Below are 25,626 nucleotides of genomic sequence, written 5' to 3'. Positions count from 1 at the left end.
GCACCTAGAGGAGAGAAAGGGTTTAATTAGGTTGGGTTAGTATTGGGTGCCGACGGAAATCTTTACCATGTGTGGTATGTATGTGCACATCTCGTTAGTATTCTTCTTTATTTTACGAAGCAGTTGTAAACTTGCATTTGCGGAACTTTTGTACAATAATAATTGGGATTTTGATATATAAGAATTTGGATGTGTCCCATAAGAAAAACTAGAGTGGAAGAATTTCTTAATATCTATTCAAAATCAATGAAACGTGACATGTTGTAACTTAACAGTATGCAATTTAAGACGTGACAGGGAAATCTCGTTTAGTTTTCTCATTGCAAACCGTGTAACAATACACAAAAGCGTTATTACTAGACCGTGTAACTAAAGTGGGTCTTAAAATAGCGATGTTTTGTAAGCATCCAACGCAATGTGCCAAGCACATTAAATAATTCATGTAGCTACACGACACTATAAACTAAAGTAAACAAACGAGTTGATTAAACATAAAATAAAGCCAATTTGCACTAAAATATTAAAAGAAAATAATGGTTATGTACTGGAAATTGAAAACAATGCAACCGGCATCATCTTTGATTACGATTGTTGGAATATGATATTAAGTTTATAATAAATTATTGAAAAGGAAGGTCGGTCTGAAAGCGCCGGATCCTTTTTTATCGGATCCGAGTGATTCCATAATCATGATCATTCATTTTATATCATGCGGTTAATTTTTGTTAGATACTATTTATATTTTAAATTTCAAATAATTTCTGATCTCATAATGTACGATTAACGATTATAATCACAGGGTCCTCAGACCCCTATAAAAAGGATCCTTTTTCGGTCTGAAAGATATCTTGATAATTTGATGTGCTAGCTGAGTGCTGCAACTGCAAAGAACTAAAAAGCTTTTGGGACAACGTGTGTTACCTATCCAAATGAACAAATTATAAATAACTAATCCGACGGTTGGTAAAGCTTTCATTTCTCATATTCTTTTCCTTTCCTTCTTGGATCTCTAGTCCTCCATAACGGATGACCAGAAGTACTTCCATTTTTTATATTTTTTTTTGGTGAAATTCGATCAAGGTTTCATTAGATCGAAAGTGGCTTACAGAAGGCAGATACGACTGTCATATTAAAGGGATAATATAAGTCTACAGTGAAAGTAGGAGGATTCCCCAGACCAGACACAAATATCGCCAACATTCAACGAATGGTAAATCGCCAAAATGGTCCTTGAGATTTACATAATTCATCACTTTGGTCTCTGAGATTCCAAATTGATAAAAGTGGTCCCTGAGATTATCCACCATCCATCATTTTGGTCATTCCGTTAAGTGTCCCGGAGTTCTTGGCTGAAAGTTTAGGCAATTTTCAAAGCTTCCTAACTCAATCATTTCTTAATCAAATTCAACCCATAATATATCAAAATGAAGATAGGAAAGTGTAGAATAAGTTTATACCTATTTCAAAGCCCAATGGTTGCTAGAGATTTCTGGAAAATAACCTCAAAGTTTACTGGTCTGAGTGAAAACTTCAAAACTCATCAGAAACTGGTTAAATTTTAAACGTTCATAACTTCTTCGATACTCAACGAAATCAAGTGATTCAAAAACAAAAATCATACTTCTTGACGAAACAAAGAGAATGATAGCTTTTTTAACGGCTAACTCTCTGTGTTTTGGTCGGAAAACGGCTCAAAAGTGGTTGTCTTGGTCTCGAGTTAGCCATTTTGAAGCCGTTTTCTGGCCAAACCACGGCGAGTTAGCCGTCTAAAAAGATACAATTCTCTTCTTCTCGTCGAGAAATATGATTTTTGTTTTTGAATCACTTGATTTTGTTGAGTATTGAATAAATTATGAACGTTTAAAGTTTACTCAGTTTCTGACAAATTTTCAAGTTTTCACTCGGACCAGTCAACTTTGGGGCTATTTTTCGGCAATATCCGGCAACCATTGGGCTTTGAATTAGATATAATCTTATTCTACACTTTCCTATCTTCATTTTGATATATTATGGGTCGAATTTGGTTAAGAAACGATTGAGTTACGAAGCTTTGAAAATTGCCCAAACTTCTAGCCAAGAGCTCCGGGACACTTAACGGAGTTTTTAACAGAATGATCAAAATGATGGATGGTGGACAATCTCAGGGACCACTTTTATCGATTTGGAATCTCAGGGACCAAAATGATGAGTTATGCAAATCTCAGGGACCATTTTTGCGATTTACCCTTCAATGAAAATAGGATATTTATCGATACAAATTTATATCATAGAAGTAAATTTGAATATGCTAATAAATAATAAACAGAATTCAGTAAATTGATATATTATGAATAAATAAAATTAATATAAAAAAAGTAAAACAATGATCGATGTTTGCATACCACAATGTTCTTGATATAGAATTTTGTCCCTACTCTGTGCTTATAATTCGATGGACATCTGCTTCACCATAATTATAGCATCGGAAAACTTAGTTTCTGGTGAATGTCTATGGTTGTCTCAGAATGATAAGAGTGTATTAAGAATGATTTTCTGGGTGTAGAATTAGACGCATATGCGTGTATTTAAAATCTGCATATATTGTTCGCAATAGGTATAAGATTCGAAGGTGACTGTTCATTCAACAAGAATGTACAATTTCATCTTTTTCTCGACGTTTTTCCACGCAAACATCATCCGAAAGTTTGAGTCTTTTAAGAATAACAAGATTAATTAAATTTGAAATTAATTTATTAACTTTTTCTTCTTCTAACAAACGATATTATCTACATTAAGAATAAGGGGTGGGCCTAACTTCACAATGAGCTAACAATAATGTGATTCAAATTCACCTTTGGCGAGAACCAAATTTAAAACCCCCCACTTACAAGTGAAAAGAAATAGGGGTGTGATATCCACACACCTCTTTTTACTTCTCACACACCCTCCTAATTTTCGACCGTCAGATCGGATGAAATGAAGAAGATCAACAGACATAAATTAATAAAAGGTGTATGAGAAGTAAAAAGAAGTGTGTGAATAACACACCTCAAGAAATATCATTAAATCGTAATAATAAATGACAAAATTAATTTAATAACTTAATTATTGAATTTAATATTAAAGCCCGAGCCCAAGACTTATCTTTTGACAATTAAATATATTTTTGTTATATATATATATATATATATATATATATATATATATATATATATATATAATTATCACACCCCCAAGCCCAAACTTAAGGCAGAATCAAGCCAAATTTTTCTCTCATGGTCCACCTCTTCAATCATTTTGTAAGAGAGACTTGATGTTATAAAGCGTGAGAAAGTTTTCAACTTGACCAATGTGCGACAAGTGAGATAAAAGGAAATTTTCACTAAAAACTCCAGTACATGTAACTTCAGTAATTGTCAGAAGCAAGGCTTTCGTATGTTTGATAATCTGCCCCATCCAAGACTGGTTAACTAAAGTTGGGTTTCGGATATGTTATTGGAATAAGTTGTATTCGAATAATTAAATACGCCGCGGAAAATAAATAAATAGCATAAATATGTTATCCTAATTATATATCTAATTGGTTGTAACTAATAATGCGACAAAGAAAAAAGGACTAAGAGACTACTTACTTGAATCCTTAGCCACGCACGTGCCGCTTTGTTAAAGGCTCCTCGTGCTCACGGTCTTTCTCTTCATGATTGATCACATGAAACTACCCAAGTGTTGAGCCTTTAAAAGTATCCACACTGATAAATCTAGAAACGGATGATAGGGTGATTGATTTAAATGTGCTAGCAATATCTCTCACTTGGTCAATATAGAATGGGCGGCACTAAGGTGTTTTGACTAAGACTTTTTTTACTTAGAGTTGTTCTCTCTTTTTGTGAGAGACAAAATTGAATAATCTTAGCATTAGGAGGGAACCAGAAACAATGGGCGGAATTGAGATGTTTTGACTTAGTGTTTGTAATATATATATTGGTAGAAACATATTTGTTAGAATGATAATTGAATTAGAAATTGTTTGTACCATACTTGACCAATCCCGAAATTATTGAGTACCGGTCAACGTTATACCGTCAAGGACCCATAAGAGTTTCCCTCCAACCAGGAGGCCAATCACAGCGCGACATGTATCGACATCAGAAGTCAATCATAGCGCGACACGTGTTAACATCAGAAGTCAATCATAGCGCGACACGTGTTAACATCAGAAGCCAATCACAACACGACACGTGTCTATATCAGAATGAAACTATAAACTCTCTTCTATAAATAAAGATCATTCTCTCACAATATTTCATAATGTCATTTGTACTAAATCATTCACTAGTACTCACTAAAGGAGAGCTTGAACCTATGTACTTGTGTAAACCCTTCACAATTAATGAGAACTCCTCTACTCCGTAGACGTAGTCAATCTGGGTGAACCACGTACATCTTGTGTTTGCTTCCCTATCCCTATCCATTTACTTACTTATCCACATTAGTGACCGGAGCAATCTAGCGAATGTCACAAACTTAACACTTTCTGTTGTACCAAAGTTCTCGCTGATTTTGTGCATCAACAGAAATAAAGAACAAACTTTTAGTAGTATTGAGATATTAGGGGAAACTACTACATGCCCAAAATTCAGGAATTTAAGAATTAATAACCATAGACATAGAGAAGAGATTAAGAATGAAAAAAAAAAAACTGAAGGTTGCAGGTGTAGTGTAGAGTAGCATCAGGAGAAGTAGAGAACAGAGGAGGAAAACTGTAGCTCTGGATTTCAATTTTAAAAGGACCCAATGAATTGAAGAAAAAAGCCTCTGACCAGTGCATTTCTCGTAAGGGCATTTATGTGCTTCGAGTCTGTGCATATTGCCTAATGCATTTTATGGCACGCCAAAAATTCCTTTGACCGGATCCCATTTTGTACTCCCAACGTTTGCCTTCGAACCCCGCTTGATATGGCCGTGCATCCTCGTCGTTGCTAATTGTGACTTGAAACGAAGAAGAATTTATTTGACATAACGACCTAATGACCTTTATTTGAGAATTTTAAATAGAAACGGTGTCCTTCCGGAATTGATCTCCTTCCTTTTTATTAAGTACGTGTATTTTACCATTTAATACTACGGTTTAGTGATATTTCCTCCTCATAAACTCCAAGGGATCATAAACACCAAATCCAATTTATTTGAGGGAAAAGTCGTTATGATTGGAGCCAGCCAATCCAGGAGGTTAGGGGGATGGAGATCACGCATCGGCATGCCAAGAGGGGAAGACAGCCAGGCGCATTTAGCAAAGGGAAAAAAATCTCACAATATGGATGACCGATTCCTCGGGGCCATTACAAAGAACACAAGAGGAGTCCAAAGTTAAATGGCGACGAGCAAGGTTGGAGTGGGTTGGAACAAATCCCCTGCAAAGCTGTAAAACCATTTTGCGAATGACAATGAATTATGCCGAGAATAAATTAGGGAATAATTGATTTGACAATTAAGTTAATGAAATCTCTAGGACTCTCGGTGACTTAAGGAAATAAACATATTGGAGTCATAATAATCATTATGGACCTTTTTTGGTACTTTTTCAAGCTCCACTTTGCTTATTTGCTCTCCAAAACCATCTAAACTTGACTGAGTACTTGCATCAATGTCAATGTAATACATTGCATTTTAAGTGGTTCAGATAAACCCATTAGATACGCCTAAATTCTCGAGCGCACATCCATCCGTTAAACTCCGCAATATATGTGATACATTATGGACTCAGAATATTTGAAATTTGACTACTATTAACAGTGAAAACTGGGTTCTTATTGGCAGTATAATTACAAGTGACCCTGGCTTTGTAACAAATAGGTTTGCCTCTTCAGAGCAAGTTGTGGCAGGTTCAGTTTCTCAAGTTGATAATCATGAAAAGGTTGGAGATTTTGAACTTGGGTTCCATCTATTTTGATGCAAAACATAATTTTGAGGGGATTAGGATACTATTTATGTCGAAACTAAAAAATGCCGTAGCTAATAAGTTGTTTCATAGTGTAATGCATTTTGTTAATGAACTTTCTACTTGTGCAGGAGTTGGAGGTTTTAACAAGTGGTTTATGTCATCAATCAACTGAGGTACTAGGTTTCAGTTCTCTCCATTTTTTTTCACTATTAGATTATTAGAACGATGAGCGATTTTGGGTTTTTACTAGAAAGAGTTATCATGTTTGTCAAATGCAAAACTTGAGCCGTTGAACCATTGATTCTTGTTTGAATGTGCGTTACAGATTGACAGTTGACAATATAATACGCTAAAAATACATTGCTCCAGTATCACACGTATTGTAATCTCGATGCTGATCATGCTCTGTCTTTCTCAGGGTTCTGGTTTGGGTACGAGGGTACGATATTGCAGGAGCTGCAAGGCATACATAAAGGGTCTCGACCACCATTGTCGAGCTTTTGGGAACTGTATAGGTAAATAACAATTCTTTGTCTAGTTTTCAGTTCAGGGTTTTTACTAGAAAGAGTTATCATGTTTGTCAAATGCATAACTTGAGCCATTGAACTGTTGATTCTTATTTGAATGCGCGTTACAGATTGACAGTTGACAATATAATACGCTAAAAATACATTGCTCCAGTATCACGCGTATTGTAATCTTGATGCTGATCATGCTCCGTCTTTCTCAGGGTTCTGGTTTGGGTACGAGGGTACGATATTGCAGGAGCTGCAAGGCATCCATAAAGGGTCTCGATCACCATTGTCCAGCTTTTGGGAACTGTATAGGTAAATAACAATTCTTTGTCTACTAGTAGTCTCCATACAAGTCAGTTCAAGCTATGTAGTTTCCTTTTAAATTGGCCTGCAATGGTTGCAACTGATATTCCCGTTGGTTGTATTGCAGTCGTCAGTAGTTAATGATATCAATGCCCTTGTTGTACAGGCCAAAGGAATCATCCCCTTTTCCTAATTCTTCTGTTTGGACTCATCAGTACTGAAGCTTCTTATTTAGTATGCACGTCACTCTGTAAGCTAACAAAATATTGTTGTGAATTTCGATTGATTCTTATCCAAGTTACAGACTATTTTTGTTTTCCTGTTCGATGACTTTTGAAATTAATTTGTTGGTTACATTTTTGAGTTCCTGTACTCTTTTTCAGTTGCTGCCAAGTCCGGGATGTTACGTAAACCTAGCTTGGATGTAGGTCCTCGCACCCGGCAACTTTAAAAAAAAAAAATTTAAATCAAGTGTGGTTTTTTGAGACACATAAATTACTTATAGCATAAATTATCTATGCCTCTGCAACTTAAATTGATTTATTTTTATCGATTTTGCAGCCTACTCTTTCTGAAAATTTAGTTGTTAGCACAATTCTGTTCGTCATTCTCCAGTTGGTGCGGCAGGTTTGTACTAATGCTTTTCTGTGACTTCTGCTACTTTCTGAACGATTTGTCCCTATTAGGTCGCTTCATATGAAATCTAATAAACATCCAATTGTGTATGAGTAGGTGGTGTTTGTCATCTGGCATATATATTGTGTATGCTTCAACATCAGAACTGACGAGTGGGTAAGTTCCTCGATGATCGATGAGCATTGAACATATAATAAGAGAAACAAATGATGGGTTGATGCGTTCGTGTGTGTGTTTGAGAGGGAGGGACCATATGTCCCTAAGCTTATTAACAACTGACCTCTCTGATCAATTTACAATTCAAATGACTGGAAATATTACGCGTATTCCGCTCTTATTCAAGAATCTTTTAGCCCAATTCAAAATAGAACAATTTTCATTTTGGTTTCTTCTTTTGCGGATAAACTGGAAGAAATAATCCAGAGTTCCAACGTGTTGTTCAACCGCATCCAGGTAAGTGCACATCGCAGCAGAAAGTCTGGATCTTCGTAATTTTCACCTGTATGCAGAATGCAATGCCTAATCTTTTGCCCGTCCAGGGAAAAACTTCACAAGTATTAGGTTCAGGAATCCTTATGACAAAGCCATTCTTCAGAATGCCAGGGAGTCTTTAGCATTTCGAGCGTGACAATGTCAACTCCTTTTACTCCAGAAACCTTACATTCGTATCTGATTTCCACACCATTTTTTGAAAAGCAGTCACTCTTATCGTTTCTTATCTGCATTCCACACCAGTTTTCAAAAACTGACAGAACGTTGAATAGGCCAATTATAACATGTCTTGGCTCATGTAACTTTGCAGCCTATGCATGCACTTCTGCGATTTGTCAACCATATGATGAAATGTAAATAGCATTACAATCACTGCAACCCTTCATAGCGTATGATGAATGTAAATTTACAGCCTATGCATGCACTTCTGTTTTTGTAAGTGTCTCATTACTAAACTCCGAATTATGATTCTGGTCAATGAGAGTAAACATATAGGCATATAGCGAACCGGAATTGGTTCCAGCTCTCTCCTTTATTCTGTTAAGGCGGAGACGTAAGGGGAAAGGATGAAGAAGCTTTATCAATCCTTCTGGCCACCAAGCATCTCCGGCTCCTCGCTACAGCGTACTGACATTCGGTACCCTTTCAAGGACTTCCCCTTCTCTTCTTCTCACTTTGTGTCTCAGTTCTCTCTGATTGTAACTATCAACTAACTCCAGACTGATCCTCAACATTCATTTAGATTGGGCTTTGCCCGAATGTAAATAGTATACTGTTTGTGATCACTTCATATTTGTACACCCCAAACTAAAGCATGTGCCCTACAAAGAGGGACACCCCAGGCCCGAAGACAAATTAAATGTGATGCTACTATTAATGCCAACTCGAGTGCACCGGTGAACTTCAAAGTACTGGAATGGGTAACCTTCTGAAAAATTTTCGCGTCGGATTCTGTTTTTAGGCTTGGGTTTGGATTTACATAAAAGAGTAGCATGATTTTTGTGCAAGGATAACAAGCATAAATTGAGATATGATCCATTGTGTGGCTTAATCTAATTCTACATTCCTTTTGTGCAAATATATAAAAGAATACCATTGTATTACACAAATATTGAGAAATAATCCAATATTTTTTGCACCTTTTTCGTGATTTTTATAAAAAATGTTGAATGTAGTTTGAGATGCTTTAGACGCCGTGTGATTGTCTTTCAGTTTATTATACATAATCATGGCAAGTGGCTTAATGGAAAAGTTCGAACAACAGCTCTCTAAGCAAAAAATGGGAAGTCTTGAGTTCAATACTTTGTAACTATGAATCTGCTTGATCGTGGCCACAAGTAGAGTGCAATTCCTAACTAGCCTCCTCCAAGCTTGAAAATGGTGAATAACCGTGATTCGCCAATTTTTTTTTGTTGATAAAACCTCGATGATACGAGGGGAGTTTTATTGCTAACGAAAAAGAAGTTACACCTAGTTAGGGGGACATAAACCTAACCCCTCATAATACAAGAAAATGGATAAAAAAAATACATGAAAAATAAGGGGGGACATAAACCTTACCCTTCTAGAAACGCAAACAATAAAGATACAAGGAAAAGAGAAGGGACATGAAACTTAACCTCTCTAAAACCAAACCTAAAAATCTAAACCTGCAAAACAGATCAAGCAACATCACAAGGTTAAGAAAAAAACACAAGAAAGTGAGTCAAACTTGTATGCCAATATGTAAATTAATTTGAGAAGCGGTAGCTAGGAAAGCTAGCATAGTTTAAAAACAAAGCAGCACGAGCCGCCAACGGAGGGGAATCATCCTATACTAAAGTTGGAGAAGACATGCTCATATTAGCAAAATTGTCCGCAACAACATTTCCTTCGTGATATATGTGAGAAGTGTAGAAAGTCATCTTCTGAATGCGATCTAAACAAATAGACTATTGTGTGCAAAGAGGCCAATGAGGATCAAAATTAGTCGATTGAAGAGCAGAAATAACACTAGAATAGTCATTTTCCAACCAAGGGCAATGCCAACCTCGCTAATACAAACTCTACACCAATAATAATTGCTGATAATTATGCAAAGAAAGAGTTGTGATGACCAATACCTTGGCAGAAGCCACCAAGAAATTGACCGGGATTTACTTTGGACAAACCATGTAAGATCCCACATCGCCCAAGGGAGTGATCCTTATATATATATTCTCATCCCTACCTAACATAAGGCCTTTTGGGAGCTCACTGGCTTCGGGTTCCATCGGAACTCCGAAGTTAAGCGAGTAACGCGCGAGAGCAATCCCATTATGGGTGACCCACTGGGAAGTTCTTGTGTGAGTTCCTAGAAATAAAACCGTGAGGGCGTAGTCGGGGCCCAAAGCGGACAATATCGTGCTACGGTGGTGGAACGGACCCGGGATGTGGTGGACCCCGGGCTGGGATGTGACAATTTGGTATCAGAGCCTAACCCTGGTCGTGGTGTGCCAACGATGACGTCGGGCCCCTAAGGGGGGTGGATTGTAAGATCCCACATCACCTAGTGGAGTGATGCTTATATGTATATTCGCATCCCTACCTAGCATGAGGCCTTTTGGGTGCTCACTGGCTTCGGGTTCCATTAGAACTCCGAAGTTAAACGAGTAGCGCGCGAGAGCAATCCCATTATGGGTGACCCACTGGGAAGTTCTCGTGTGAGTTCCTAGAAACAAAATCGTGAGGGTGTAGTCGGGGCCCAAAGCGGACAATATCGTGCTACAGTGGTGGAGCGGGCCCGGGATGTGGTGGACCCCGGGCCGGGATATGACAATACTGCCATGGGTACTCAGTTGCTGTTCAGTACTGCCTATCATCCACAGACTGATGGTTAGTCTGAGAGGACAATTCAGACATTGGAGGACATGTTGAGAGTGTATGTTCTCCAGTGGAATGGTAGTTGGGATAGCTATCTACCGTTGGTTGAGTTTGCATACAATAACAGCTATCATTCGAGTATTGGTATGGCACCTTATGAAACTCTGTATGGGAGAGTGTGTCGGACACCGTTATGTTGGGCAGAGGCTGGCGAACGAGTGTTGCTGGGACCAGAGATTGTGGACACTACCAATGCAAACATTTAGCTGATAAAGAGAAACCTAAAGGCAGCACAAGATCGACAGAAAAGCATCGCGGACAAACATTCCAAGGATCGTGAGTATAAGATTGGTGACTATGTATTCTTGAAGTTGTCTCCCTGGAAAGGTGTTGTTCGTTTTGGTAAGTGAGGAAAGTTGAGTCCTCGATACGTTGGTCCCTATCAGATTACAGAGAGAATTGATGCAGTTGCCTATAGATTGGAGTTGCCATCGGAGTTGTCTCTGATTCACAACATTTTCCATGTTTCTATGCTTCGGAAATATGTATCAAATCCCTCTCATATCATTCAGCTATAGCCGCTAGAAGTAAGCCAGGATGTTAGCTATGTTGAAGAACCAGTAGTTATTCTTGATCAGCAGGATAAAGTGTTGAGGAACAAAGTTATCCCGTTAGTGAAGGTGCTGTGGAGGAACCACGTTGCTAGCAACGTGGGAAACAGAAGACCTGATGAGGAGTCAGTATCCGTTTTTATTTGCTTAAGGTTGTAAATTTCGGGGATGAAATTTTTATAAGGGGGGTAGATTGTAACACCCACCCCCATTTATAAAAATATATTTATGTAATTACCCCCAAAATGTTATTAATATATCATTTTAGTCCTTTTTGAATACCTAATCAGGATCTAAAATTTGGATTCCTTTTCTTCCTTAAGCTGCCACGTGGTCCTCTCATTTCTCTCTCTGCCCCCCCCCCCCCCCGTGACCCCATCACCTTCCTCTTTCTGTCTATCCATTCTCTCCCTCTCGGATCCCTTATCTCTCTCCCTCTTTCCCGTGCTTCGAGGACATAAACCTGGAAACGAACTCCGGTGAGATTTTTCTTTTCTTCGGTTAGGTAAGCCTCGTTTTCCCTCTCTTTCGTCCTAAATTCATACGAGAATGAGTTTTAATTGGGTTTTATTGCGTTATTGTTGAGGTTTTAGGACGAGATTGGCTCGGGTGAAGGCATACCCATCTCCAGCGAACCGTGGGTGTCGAGGGAATTTCCGGCCATCTCCGGCCGTTCTACGGCGAAAGAAAGGTATAAAAACACTCATCTCGCCTTGTGCTTCGTTTTGGTACCTAGATCGGAGTCTAGGGTTGTGGTTTGTGGTCGGCCGAAGCTGTAGAAGCTCCGGTGTTCTTCTCCGATGCGTCGGCCATTTAGGCCGGTTCCAAGTCACTCGAGCCTTAGGCCCGTGGTGAGCCTAGTCCAATCCCCCTAACCCATTTTCCTTTTATTTTATATTATTTCCTTTAGTGTTTTAATTAGTTGTATGCTCTGAACACGTTCCTTAAATGTTTATTCTTTATTCTTTTATATTTATAAGTCTTAGTTATCTTTTATTTTCAGCAACTGCACTCAATAAATGGCTTTCATCACCCTCGGGTGTCGGTCAGCACGTGCCTTTCTTGGTATTCGAGGAATATCGGGATCGGGGCATGTCAAACCATCTGTATTAAGTTTAATCCAAGGAAACCAAGGAGAAGACCAAAGCACAGGAAGAATAGTTGGCGCCTTGCGACGGATAGGCTGGATCCCCAAAGAAGAAATGATACGAGTGTCAAAACCTTAAGAATAACGATGAATAAACTTCTCACCTTGAACAATCCCAGAATTGATAGACATGCAAAGACGACGAAATAGATTGGGTGACCCTAAAAAATAAACTTATTTCAAGCTTTCCAAATAGCCGAAATAGTAGAAATACCAACAAAAATCCATAGATTGTGCAACTGCTGAGAAAATGGCTTATGTACGTAGGCATCTCAAAAAGCAACTAGAGAATCTAAAGACAAAAAGGTACCAAATTGATATGTTAACCATCTCCAAAGCTAGATATCCGACAACTTAATATGAACAATAGATTGTTTAGAATTATGACATAAACAACAAATGGACGCCAAAAAAATACCACATCATTGAAGTGCACATTCGATATGAAGTTTATCATGAAGAAGCCGTCAAACCAAAATAGCCAGTTATCCCCCCTAAAAATAAAGTTTATTATATAAACTTATAGCTCTGGTTATGTACATTTACTTTTATATTCAAAATTTCAATTTTAAATCACTCATCTTTGAATATAGACCACCAGCACCACAGCACTAGATCCGGTGGGACCCTTCGTGCAACCATCAATATATTTACTGATTAGACAAACATTATCCATTTTAACTCTTCATTTAGCTTTTAGTGCGTTTCCAAAACACCACCTAATCTCATCACTTCGTCCTTCTTCTTTTTTTTAGAACATCACAGTAAATTCCATATACGTGAAAAGAACGCAAACTACATGTATCAGTAACTTAATTAATTAAGGACACTCACAAATCATCAGTTTAATTCTTTTTTCTTTAATAACGTAACGTATCAAATAATTAAATTTGAATATGTAAGAGTCCAGCGTCAATTTCTTCTAGATCAAAATGTTACTCAAAGAGAATTGGACTTGTTTGATAATCTAAGCAGTCCCTTGTTGACCAGCTATGTAAGAGGGTCCGTCTTGAATTGGATTGAGTGCTAGATATTCTAACTTAGAGCTTTTCTCACGACATATATTTAGTAACTTGATTGGATGCCAAGAAAATATTAGTGGTTGGTATATTCTAGACCAATGAATCTTTGACATGGATGTTTATGATGGGAATCTAATTACAAAATATATCATTTTTGCGTTTGCGTACAAGTTACAACCACAAAAGCTTTCCCAACTTGCATATCATCTTTGACCCTACCCTTAATTGTTTCATTCTCTAACAAAAATAAGATAAAAATTAAGGTAATAGTTTCTATGTTTAAAATTAATGTAACTGATTGAATGAATAACTCACTATGTTGACTGATCATTTTTGGCTAGTTTGCGTTCATTTTTTTGGCTAGTTTGCACTAGTTCATTTTAAACAAAGGTACCATATATTTCTTGGTGGTTTAGTGGGAGAAATGTGATTCTTCAAGAAACATTATCATGTTTAGTGCTTTTGCTGTATCCAATTCGTAAACCATAATAATAGGATATCAACACCTTATGACTAATTATCTAATTCTTTTAATCTGAACAAAATTTGAAAGTTGACCTTCATTTTTTACGTCAATATGTTTTGAATATGATGTTCAATCCTAGTTACCAAACATATGATTGATGGATAATAGAAGATGAATTCCTTGTATTTTTAATTTGAATGTGAAGAAATGTTCCCTTGTCAGATTGTCTACAAACATAATATCCTTATATTGCAGATTGTAAATCAGTAATTATATTGATTATTTCCTGAATCTAAATTTACTAAGAGAACTTTATCTGTCAATTGTGTGTTTCACAGATTCAACGATTCTCCGTCAAATAATATACCAAAACGATTAGAGAATTTAGATTTTAATAAAATTAAAGATCTCTTTCAGGTGCATTGCCTACCCATAAGGGAAAACTATTGTGTGAAGAAACTATCTTCAAAGTTTAAAGCTTGACGACTTGGTTATTGTTTACAAACATATGTTGACGTAGATATTTGAATTTTTTTAGTTACAACGTTAAAATCATGTTTATTAACGTTAGTCATTCATGTGCATGAGATTGGTTCCTAGTTGCTGATTTGAGAAGAATCCATTGTAAGACTTAAAATTAATTAATGATCAGTTAGTCATCAACACGTTTATGCTCTTAATTAACATTAATAAAATGAGTAATGCTAGAAAAACTAAACTAAATTATGTGTCACCAATAGAATAAGCACGTTTATCAACGCTTATATTATAAATCAATCATAAACTTTTATGTCATTTAGTTTCCAAAATTTAGTCTTTAAATTTAGTCTCCCTAGCATTACTCTTAATAAAATAGGGTAATTTTAAAGAGTCCAAAATTTTTAAACCAAATGATATGGTTGTAGATGATTGGATTATTAATTGAGTGTCGATTAACGTGCTTGTTTCTTATTAGTGACACATCATCATAGTGTTATCCATACACCCATTTTGACCTTTCATACCCTTCTTAATTTTCGGCAGTTGAATCAAACGAACTGACCAAAAATTAATAAGGGTTTTTGGGAGGTAAAAATGAGTGTGTAAATCGCACTATCCTAAAGTAAAATTCAAAAAGCAAAAATAAACAGGTAATGCTAGAAAGACCATCCATTTAGATCAAATTTTGTAAGTCATATAACATGGTTGTTGATGATTGGACTATTACATAAGTATTGATTAACGTACTTATTTTCTATTGATGATACATCACAAGATTTACAAATTTGATCTAAAAACATAATCTTCCTAACATTACTCAACAAAACGTCATGATATTGAGGCCGGCCCTTTTTCTATATTAGGTTGGCCATGCAAAAAGCTTTGCTAAATTTGGGTGCACTGCTTTACATTTTTAACGTCTGCTGATCAAGTGGGGGGCTTGGGATTGGATTGCCTGGTGAGAAAAGCAAGAGGACGAAACAAGAAAGGCTTTATGTTTGATTGGTACATGACGTGAATATAAGAAATACTCCCCTACACCCTCTAAGCAAAGAAAATGTCTTCTTCAAAATATCTTTGATTCTTTATTTGTTAATCAATTAAAATCGCGATTTGTGGCTAAATATATTATACTAATACAAGTTGGCTACCAAATAACAACTATGTACACGAACCATTGCATATATGGCAATTGTATGTAACCTTCTGACCACATAATCCGCTTTGCATGCGAGTCCCTATCAAAATAAGGGGCCCTTCTATGTGATCACCAATAATGGGATAGATGGTGGGTGGATCTTTCTTTAATTGTATTTAAATTTTGAATCATTTTGTTGCTAATGTAGGTGGGGACATTGTGTAAATATCGTTCCATAACAATAATTTTGTTCTTAATGCCGACTTGTTTTATGTAGTGGGATGCATAAACGATTTCCGAATTGAAACTGATCTAATATTAAGAAACTAAACGATGCTGTTTATAAAATTAATACGATTAATATACATTATTCACAAACAATGAGATATGTGCATCCCCATAAAATTTCTGTATTGTCCTTATTAATTTCTGCATGGTGGACAAAAGCATGAGTGTTTTGTTAGTAATCGGTACTCAGATGCTGCAATATCCAATAATATAGGGAGCGAGGGGATTCACTACGCACTAGGGCTTCATTCGATCCTTAACTTTAGTAATGACCTTCTTCTTCTAAAATATCTTTTCTGTATTGTGACGGAGGAATTAGTTACATATAAGCACTTGGCATGCCAAAATGGGAAGAGGGAATTGCTTTCATCAACAGTTGGTTATGGTAGAATTTGATTTGGTGTATATATATATATATATATATATAGGGTTTAGGAAATAAGCAATCTCAAGGGCACCTAATAAAAGGGGCACATCAATTCTCAAGCAATGGTAAATACAAAAAGTAGAATAATTCCATGCATGATTCTTAGTTTTTATTTTTATTTTTTTTTATTTTTATAAATAGTGTGAAAATGAGAATTTCAAAATTCAGACCTTTAAAAATATGTACCACTATGCTTAAAAAGTAGAATAAGTCCATTCATGGGTCAGATGCATTATGCTTAATTGTAGACTTGTAGTTACATCAATGCATTTTCCATCTTTTTTTTTTTTTAACAAAAACCCTAAATTGTAAATGTTGTTGTGAATAGTATTTTATAATTAGTGTGACTGTGTAAACGAGAAGTAGTAGAACTACAAGGATCTTAGGTCATCTCCAATCGAAGGGTCCAAATGGCCAGATGGACGAAAATAACCCGAAACCGTCTCTAACCGAGGACTAGGCAAGAGGGCTCTAGAATCTGGGAGGGCCCCACAGAATTGGAAAGGGCTGAAGGGCTGGAGGGTTGGCTGCATGTAGCCAACCAGCCAGCTCGAGGGTAGCCATTTTTTTTTTAATGTTTTGTTATTTCTGTCGGTTATAGCCGACATGAATACATTATATTACTTAATAACCGACAGTAATACATTTATACTAAATAATATCAATGTATTCCAGTCGGTTATAACCGACAGGATTTCTTAAGAAAAAATTCAAATGCAACGGCTAGTAGCCGTTGCATTTGATTTTTTTTTTTTTTACAGTTTTATTATTATTTTTTATTTACAAAAATTTTCATATAACTTCTATTTTTTCCTATAACTTTTATTTTACAAAATTTGTTTCATATTTTTTTTAAATTCCATTTTTCCTATAACTTCTATTTCACAAAATTTGTTTCATTTTATTTTAAGTTGTAGTTTTTAAATAATAAATTATGTTTGACCTTATGGCCCTCTAGCCCTCGATTTGAGACGGTTTTTTGTGACAGGGCTAAAACGAGCTCTCTGGCCCTCGATTGGAGACAAAGACAAATCTGGCCATGTATTGTTCATTAAAATATTAATATCTTGGAGGATCTTGGAGGGCCAGAGGGCTAAAACGAGCCATCTGGCCAACCATCGGTTGGAGATGGCTTTATAGGATCCAAAAGATTCTTTCTTTGTACAACTTGCATAACTTGTAAGGCAAGTACTAAAGCTCATCATGATTAAATAGATGTACTAGGCATGAGGAATAACACACAAAATTCCCAATCCCTTATCTCCTTCTCTCTTCTCTAGCCGCACCTCCTCTACTCTCTCTCTCTCTCAATAATTAGTTTTATAATATAAATATAGACGTATCTAACTAACGTCGAGCTAACATCTCTCAATGGATGTGCCGCCCCTGAAGGATGATTTGTCATCCCTGATAGGGCATGTCACCCATGTATGGACAACATGGTACAAATGGTGGTTAGCCAATCATCTATCCTTGGCTAGAAGCATGACATATCACTCAATTTGTAGGATTTACTTCCCTGCAAGAGGAAGAATATGGGCACAAAATGAATCCCTACTTGATCGCTATCTCAACCAGTCCATCTCATAAGATTAATCTGGATTATCCCGAGACATGAACTGCTTGATCCAATTTACTTGTTTGGGTGAGATATGAAATTGGAATGAGATTATCATAGATGATGTTTCACTTATATGGTAGCTACTGACATAAATGAAAAAACAACGATATCGAACCGTGTTCCTTTGATTAAGTGACAACATAGAACCGATTGGTCAAATGACAATCCATGTTAAATTAGATTCCTTATCAAAGTGTGTTTGGACCTATCACTTATGCACTGCACAAGGTAACCCTATCATGTTATAAGTGAGAAAGGAAGCGTAATGAGATTAATGAAATAGTCAGAATGCACATCTTATGACGCATGGCTTCTCTTAAATGCTTTGTGATTGATTGCAGCATATTAATGTGCTTATGCGTTTCTCCATGAGGATATTAATACGAAGATTTACATGTAAGTTCCAGAAGAATTACATTAACTTATTCAAATAGTTATAGACCACATAACACCCTCTCAACTTGAATGAGACATTCATTTTATGAATTAAAACAATCAGGACGAATGTGATATACCTGTTTAAGTGATCATTTGAGAATTTTGTAAATTTAAATGCTAACACATTTGTTGCACATATATTTTCAATCTTTATATATATATATATATATATATATGAAATTAAAATATTTTTTTTTCTGAATTTGTAATCCTAAATGTTCTATATTTTATATTTTGATAAACATTTTCAATTAAAAAAAGTTTTTAATACGACTATCACAACACCACGTGATATTATCAATCCAATTACATGTTATGACATATTAGTTCATTCATATAATAACACATGAATTATTAACGGTAGACCCAAAATTTCCTGTAAATTCAACGAGATTGTCTCCCTAATAAAGAACATTACTAAATGAAACCTCCCTCTAACCATGTGGCATTGTTGGTTAACTGTGCTCTTATGATTCCACTGCACATTGAGACGTAATCATCGTCTTCTTCTTCTTTAGTTTTCTTAACCAAAAGAGGCACAATCTTCTGAAAGACATCAAGTATTATCAAATTTTATTAGCTTAAAATACAAGTACCAGCTTATTACACTTGTACGGTCCATCTTAACCTAAGATTCTGATCCACTATAGAAGGCATCAGCGTCAAAAAGAAAATGAAAGAATAACAGAAAAAGAGAAACCCAATTATTAATGATTATGATTAAAAAGGGAAACCCAATTATTATTGATTATATGATTAAGTAGCTTTTATTTGACAAATATCCCTTGCTTCATTGCAAATAAGCATTCAAGTTCCAAAATATCAATTGTGGCCCCCAACAATATGTCTGAAAAAAAAAAGGGGGATTAACTTGAGGAAATAATATTCATTGCCAACAGATTTGAGCATAACTAAGGTAGTTAGAGTAATGTGTTTTTTTAAGTATTTAAATTTAAATCTCATTTTTTATAGTATAGATAAATTTATGTAAACTAATTTATAGTTTATCGAACAGAAGAATAATATTCACTGAGGTAGTTAAAAATTAAAATATAGGGTAAATTGTAAGATATTTTATGAAATCACAACAACAAGACATTTAGATCACGTTTTACCAAAAAATAAAAGATATTGGGATCACGAATAAATCAAATCAATATAAAATAGAGATGAACTAATTATATTGAACTTATCTGTAGAATAGGAAAGACATGTCTCTTCCGGATGACAAAATATGAGTTCACAAGGTTGTCTTTTCCTTCCAATACTCCAAAATATTACTATACTATATGAATAGGTTTTAGAATTCTAGGAATTCAACATATGGAAGCATGGACTTAACCTAGTATTTATATACCATTGGGGTTCCTTATTAGTCAGCCTATTAACAGCTACGAAGGTCAACCCTATCACCTTGATTGAGTTCTATCATGATGCAATATCTTTGTATTTGAAACTCTAGATTATTCTCCTAGATTAGATGCAATGATTTAAGACTCCACAATTCTTACCTAACTAGGACTCTTAATTTACTCGAATTGCACATCACTGAATAATCAAGTGATTTGTTTCTCAAGTAAACCAATTGTCACACATTACCATTCACAGAACTTTACATAAATTACTTGCACTTTCAAGTTTGTGTGCAATTATAACCTTATACCTCATATATAAAACATTATAATGTTATACACAAACTTATAGATTGGTTGCAATATCATACGTTCGTTAGTCAATTATCTGTTTTTTTGTAAAAAAAAAATAAAAAAAAATTGAAGTTGTCCTCCACATCAATATAAAATATGAGTTTTATTTTGTCAACTCATCATTTAATAGCGAAATAAATGGATTGAATAATAGATGTATGACATTGTAACCAAATGGTAAGTCTTATATAACATTGTAATATTTTATAGATGAAATATGAAATTACAATTGAACTTAAACTTAAAGATAAAATGTAATTTACCCTAAATATATCAACACCGACAAAAGGGTGGGAAAGTAAAACAAAAGTACCGATCCCAGTATTTAAAATTCATTAAAAACAAAAACAAATAACCATTCTGCCTTTGCCGACGGCAAGTGTGAAAGGAGGAGGTATTCATGCAAACTCAAAGTATTAGAAAAAACAAATTAAAGAATTAATCTGGTTCCTGCTTGAAAGAGAAAAGTCTCCATTACTTAAATTAGTTTATTTTGTTGATTAAACAAAGTGTTTACTGATCTTTAATCCACGTTTTGTTGCCGAGAGTTAGTTTCGTGTAGGGTGGAGTTTCGTGTAGGGTGTTTCTTGTGGTTCTTACTTCTAAGGCCAAGCTCAATCACCTTATACAATTAATCACTTTAATATTTTATTTTATTACAAACTTCCATTACTAGACTTGGCTGGATTTAATTTGTTTTTCATTTAGGCTTTTGATGCAAGAGTTCATTTTTGGTAACTTTGACGAAAGTTCTTAAAACGACAATCCTTGTTCACATGTATAGTCTTGTGTGCATAGTTTGAGTGAGAAATAATATTAGGTAAATATTGGGCCTATTGTATTTTCAAGCGAGTTCGATCCGGTCCCTTCAATTTTGAACCCGGCTCGGCCCGTGCCCACCCCAAATTTCAATATTGTCAATATATAGTATTTCCCAACAAATTAATGGCATGCACGTAATGCAAAGTAAGATCCATGCAGCATTATTATTTTTTATAGAGGATGATGCATGCAACATTGCTCCATATTTAATTTGACTTAAAAAAAAAAAAACCATTTACTCGATAAATCCAATTAAAAAAGAGATGAAAAATCATTACTCCACTTCGTCAATATTATTTATGTGAAAACGAAAAAGAATCTTTGCATTAAAAAAAATCTTATTATTAACAGAGAAAAAAGTTTTAAATTATTATAATAATTTATAAAATGAAACGTTTCGAACTCGATACTCACGACATATAAAAACTTAACACCCAATTTAATATACTAAAATATTGTAGTACATGCCTAAATAATTATGCAAAGTTAGACGGACAAGTCTGTCCCCCATGTATTTCCGTGCCTTTCTGTTTTGTATGATCATAGTTAAGCCACGTTAACATTTTATATTTTTTTTATAGAGATAATAAGATAAAAATAAATAGTAATATAAAATGTTGACGTGGTTTAACCGTGACCTTATAAACAGAAGGATATGAAAGGGCACTGGAAGTGAGAGGGAAACAATCCTTGTCCAAGTTAGACACCGTCAATTCAGTTGTCCTTCTGCCCAAAACTAAATAGTAAATACAGTCAAACTTCAACACGGTAAACCATTTTCCTAATATCAAATTAAACATCCCTAATTTCAACAATAGCAGCCTTATTATTTCCAATCCAACGACTGGAAAAATAGAGTAAAAATTGCAACGGCTGCGATTCATTTAATCAAACTGGGTGTCGCTGGTTGGCCCATCGTACTGTTTCGGAATCAAATCTAACTGCCCGTAGTCAATCCCAGCGACTGCCCGAACACTGACTCGGTCAGCTTCCCTTTCTCCAAAGCTCTCTCTCTCCTCCTCTCTCTACTTGAAATGCATAAATGTGAAACCTTTATATTCAGTTGGAGATGGAGGCCACCACCTTCTGCCTTCAGGTGAAGGTGGCTCAAAGATACAGCTTAATGAAGTGCTCCCATTGACTCCATTACTTGAGTTTAAGAGAGAGAAACTAGAGAGAGAGAGATGGGTCAGGGATTGAGTTGCAGAGAGAGTGACGTACATGGGCTGTTCAGAGCCGTACAATTTGGGGAGCTGGACACTGTGGAAGATGTGTTAGAGAGAGACCCGACTCTCCTACGCCACTCCACCGTCTACGACCGCCACTCTGCTCTTCATATCGCCGCCGCTAACGGCCAGATCAAGGTGGTTTCTTCGTATTGACTCTTTTGCTTCATTGGGATTTCAGAAAATCAATGATTTTTTCGAGTTCTTCTAGATTTTTGGCAAATGGGTGTTTCTGGGTTTTTTATTCTTGGTGGTTAATCTTTTTTTTTTTTTTGGGAAATCTTTATGCGGTTTAGATGTTTGATTCATGATCTTGTTTCTCCGTTTTTACTTTGATTCGCAGATTCTTTCTATGCTGTTAAAACGATCTGTAAATCCAGATGCGTTAAATCGTCACAAGCAGGTAATTTTATTTACTTTTGGCTCCGAATGTGAAAATTTTGGAATTTTGATATTTTTTGTTTTGTTCTGTTTTTCTTGTTCTAATTGTCTCATGGTTTTGTTTATTGGAAATGGTTCAGACTCCATTGATGCTGGCTGCAATGCATGGCAAGATCTCCTGCGTGCAAAAGCTTCTTGAAGCAGGAGCAAATGTATGTGTAAAATCCCAACTTTTTGTTTTTGTCTTTGATTTGCAAAATTTTGTTCGTATTTCTAAATACTAACTATGAAATCATGGTGGGATATTAATCAGGTATTGATGTTTGATTCCCTCAACGGAAGAACTTGCTTGCATTATGCCGCTTACTATGGCCATTCCGGTTGCCTTCAAGCTATTGTTTCTACTGCTCGTTCGAGTCCTGTTTCTGTTTCCTGGTTGGTCTCCTTTTACTCTCCACACTGATTCGGTCCCCTCCTTGATTACTCTGGCTATTTGCTTATCGATAACATGAGTTGGATTGGATTTCAGGGGATTTGCCCGATTTGTGAATATTAGAGACGGTAAAGGAGCAACACCGTTGCATTTGGCAGCACGTCGAAGTAGGCCTGAATGTGTACATATTCTGTTAGACAACGGGGCTCTTGTGTCTGCTTCAACTGGTAGATATGGGTAAGAATTGTGCTGAAATTCTTAATCCCGATTAATCAGCAGCGTTAGTTCTGTTCTGTACATTGATGAATTTCTTTTTACAGCTTCCCTGGGAGCACTCCACTTCATTTGGCGGCTAGTGGGGGATCTCTGGATTGCATACGGGGATTGTTGGCATGGGGTGCAGATCGTGTTCAAAGAGATTCATCGGGGTATAATTTCATTCCTTTCTAAAATTGAGTAATACTTTCATTTCTTAATTTATATACAAAACTAAATTCTTGAGCTATGTTTTACATCGTCTCATGGTATAATCATTTTGTTTCACCTTCAAATTGCTCGAATCTTTTCTTGTTTAGGACCACCTGAATGGATGATCATATCCCTTAATGTGATTTTTGAAACTCCATTTGAGCTTATATGTTATGTGCTTTTATATATGCAGGAGAATACCATATATAGTTGCTTTGAAACACAAACACAGAGCTTGTGCGGCCATGCTAAATCCTTCATCAGCTGAGCCTCTTGTGTGGCCAGCACCTTTAAAGTTTATTAGTGAGCTTAATCAGGAAGCAAAAGCTCTACTAGAACAGGCCTTAATGGAGGCAAACAGGGAAAGGGAAAAGAACATCTTGAAAGGAACTGCTTACTCTCTTCCATCTCCGTCGCATTCTGATGCAGGGACGGATGACAATATATCTGTGGTAATTTCCCACCCTCTCTTTCTTCATATTCAAGTATGTCTATTATGTTAAGTAGGAGCTTATGGTGGGTCTCACCCACTTTCTCACTGCTACTCAATAACCAAAAAGAGTTTGATTGAAATCTAACCACCCAATGAAATATCTTTTCTTCTTAATTGTCTAAGACATTACATGAGTGAGGTCTGTTGTTCTAATTTTGGATTGACAAGTTGCTGTCTTGTCCTTTAATTTAGTGTTTCTGAAAGACGGAGTCAATGAACTTGGTTGCTTAGACAGAAAATTTTTAAATGTTTTGAATTACCTTGGTCTTTTTTTGTTTTTTTTTTTTCGGCATAAGAATTATCTTGTTCTTTAAAATCAGAAGCTGTGTTTCTGATCAAAAATCAGAAGTCATGAGCTTTGTTTTCCTTACAGTGAACTGGACCATGAGTCCCATGATAGTTTTCTGAATCCTTGCATTTGGAACACTCTGACTATTTTGTCTTCGCTTCATGTGTTTTCCTTGGCTATCGTCCCCATTCGAAGCATTAAATTTTGATCTTGCTGCTGAATTAGATCTTTACTAGTGTAGGATGCACCTCATTTTTTCCTACAGTTTTCGGATTTAGTAGGTCAAGGAGACATATTCAGCAGTCGTGAATTATAGAGACATTTATCATATTGTTTAATGCGCGGGGACCAAAGTATTAATTCAGACGTTTTATTGCAGGAAAGCGAATTAGATCAATGCTGCATATGCTTTGAGCAGGTGTGTACAATTGAAGTCCAGAATTGCGGTCACCAAATGTGTGCACAATGCACTCTAGCTCTCTGCTGCCACAAGAAGCCAAATCCAACTACATTATGCCTTACGCCACCAGTTTGCCCATTCTGCCGAAGCCCAATTGCCCATTTGGTAGTTGCAAAGATCAAAAGTTGTGATGATGGTGATCATGACACCGAAGATAACAATTCCTCCAAACTAAGAAAGGCAAGGAGGTCCCGAAACTTCAGCGAGGGCAGCAGCAGCTTCAAGAGCTTATCGGCACTTGGTTCTTTTGGGAAGATGGGCGGCCGTGGCTCAGGAAGGATTATTGCCGAGAATGAATGGGTTGACAAGCCTTGACACTTGTCAGATTCGTTGCTTTCATGCAAGTGAAACAGAGAAGAATCCAAGGAGCTGCTGTGTACAGATAAGAGCCCCATGTGTTATGTAGTTTTGGAAAACAAGCAAAGGGAGTTGCAGGCAAATTGGGTTAGGGTTAGATGTGTTGTGGTCCTCTTAAATTTGTTTACTTGAGGTTCAAGGAACTTATTAGTTGGTGGTTTGAGAGAGTAAAAAGAGGGGAAAAAAAAGAGGAAGAAATTATATTTCTTAGTGGAAAATTCAAAATTCTTGAATGGCTGGTTGGAAAGAGTCGAAGGGTATGTTGTGTGCTTTTTGGTCCCCACCAAACACTTCTCTTTCCTTGCGGAAATGTAATATTATTTTATTTTCATTTTTTGGGTGGCAAGATTGAATTATTTTTCTGTAGTTTGTGCACAGAAATGGGATTGTAGTGCAAAAAATACAAACAAATAAAAGTCATTTTCTTTTTTTACAATCAATGTTTGAAATTTTTTCGATAAGGTTAGCATTTTCATCGATATTTCTTACACATCGTTAAATATCATAAAAGTATTTATATTTTGTTCTAATTTGACAATCCCTAAAGTTTTATTTTAAATTTCTACGTTTTGACAAATTTTATCATTTTCTCAAAGGGAAATCAATATCCATCTATCCATAGATATTTTCGCAAATTTACATATTG

General features: G+C 36.0%; 2 protein-coding genes across 2 annotated transcripts; both read left to right on the top strand.

The window, feature by feature from the left end:
- Positions 1–5,350: 5,350 nt before the first annotated feature.
- Positions 5,351–7,988, top strand: LOC126590199 (uncharacterized). Its single transcript, XM_050255721.1, has 9 exons — positions 5,351–5,400; positions 5,773–5,893; positions 6,049–6,093; positions 6,339–6,435; positions 6,905–6,988; positions 7,122–7,162; positions 7,300–7,365; positions 7,471–7,530; positions 7,884–7,988. Exons 1-9 carry the CDS (start codon positions 5,351–5,353, stop codon positions 7,986–7,988), a joined length of 669 nt encoding a protein of 222 aa, XP_050111678.1.
- Positions 7,989–21,916: 13,928 nt separating this feature from the next.
- LOC126590615 (putative E3 ubiquitin-protein ligase XBAT31) lies at positions 21,917–25,416 on the top strand. The gene is made up of 8 exons (XM_050256085.1): positions 21,917–22,237; positions 22,443–22,502; positions 22,621–22,692; positions 22,794–22,915; positions 23,010–23,150; positions 23,234–23,341; positions 23,575–23,833; positions 24,543–25,416. The coding sequence occupies exons 1-8, from the start codon at positions 22,058–22,060 to the stop codon at positions 24,936–24,938; spliced, it is 1,338 nt and encodes a 445-aa protein (XP_050112042.1). The 5' UTR covers positions 21,917–22,057; the 3' UTR covers positions 24,939–25,416.
- The last annotated feature ends 210 nt before the right edge of the window (positions 25,417–25,626 follow it).

This window comes from Malus sylvestris, chromosome 11 (genome assembly GCF_916048215.2).
Source record: "Malus sylvestris chromosome 11, drMalSylv7.2, whole genome shotgun sequence".
Taxonomy (NCBI): domain Eukaryota; kingdom Viridiplantae; phylum Streptophyta; class Magnoliopsida; order Rosales; family Rosaceae; genus Malus; species Malus sylvestris.
Note: the sequence above shows the minus strand (reverse complement) of the source record. Positions and strands in the feature narration are given on the sequence as shown.

Excerpts from the sequence above, each read along its gene's own strand:
- LOC126590199 (XM_050255721.1), top strand. The coding sequence starts at position 5,351 with ATGGCGACGAGCAAGGTTGGAGTGGGTTGGAACAAATCCCCTGCAAAG. Across the intron at positions 5,401-5,772 it reads AACAAATCCCCTGCAAAGCT|TGAAAACTGGGTTCTTATTG; the intron begins GTAAAACCATTT and ends TACTATTAACAG. Across the intron at positions 6,436-6,904 it reads AGCTTTTGGGAACTGTATAG|GCCAAAGGAATCATCCCCTT; the intron begins GTAAATAACAAT and ends CTTGTTGTACAG.
- LOC126590615 (XM_050256085.1), top strand. The coding sequence starts at position 22,058 with ATGGGTCAGGGATTGAGTTGCAGAGAGAGTGACGTACATGGGCTGTTC. Across the intron at positions 22,916-23,009 it reads AGTCCTGTTTCTGTTTCCTG|GGGATTTGCCCGATTTGTGA; the intron begins GTTGGTCTCCTT and ends ATTGGATTTCAG. Across the intron at positions 23,834-24,542 it reads CGGATGACAATATATCTGTG|GAAAGCGAATTAGATCAATG; the intron begins GTAATTTCCCAC and ends GTTTTATTGCAG.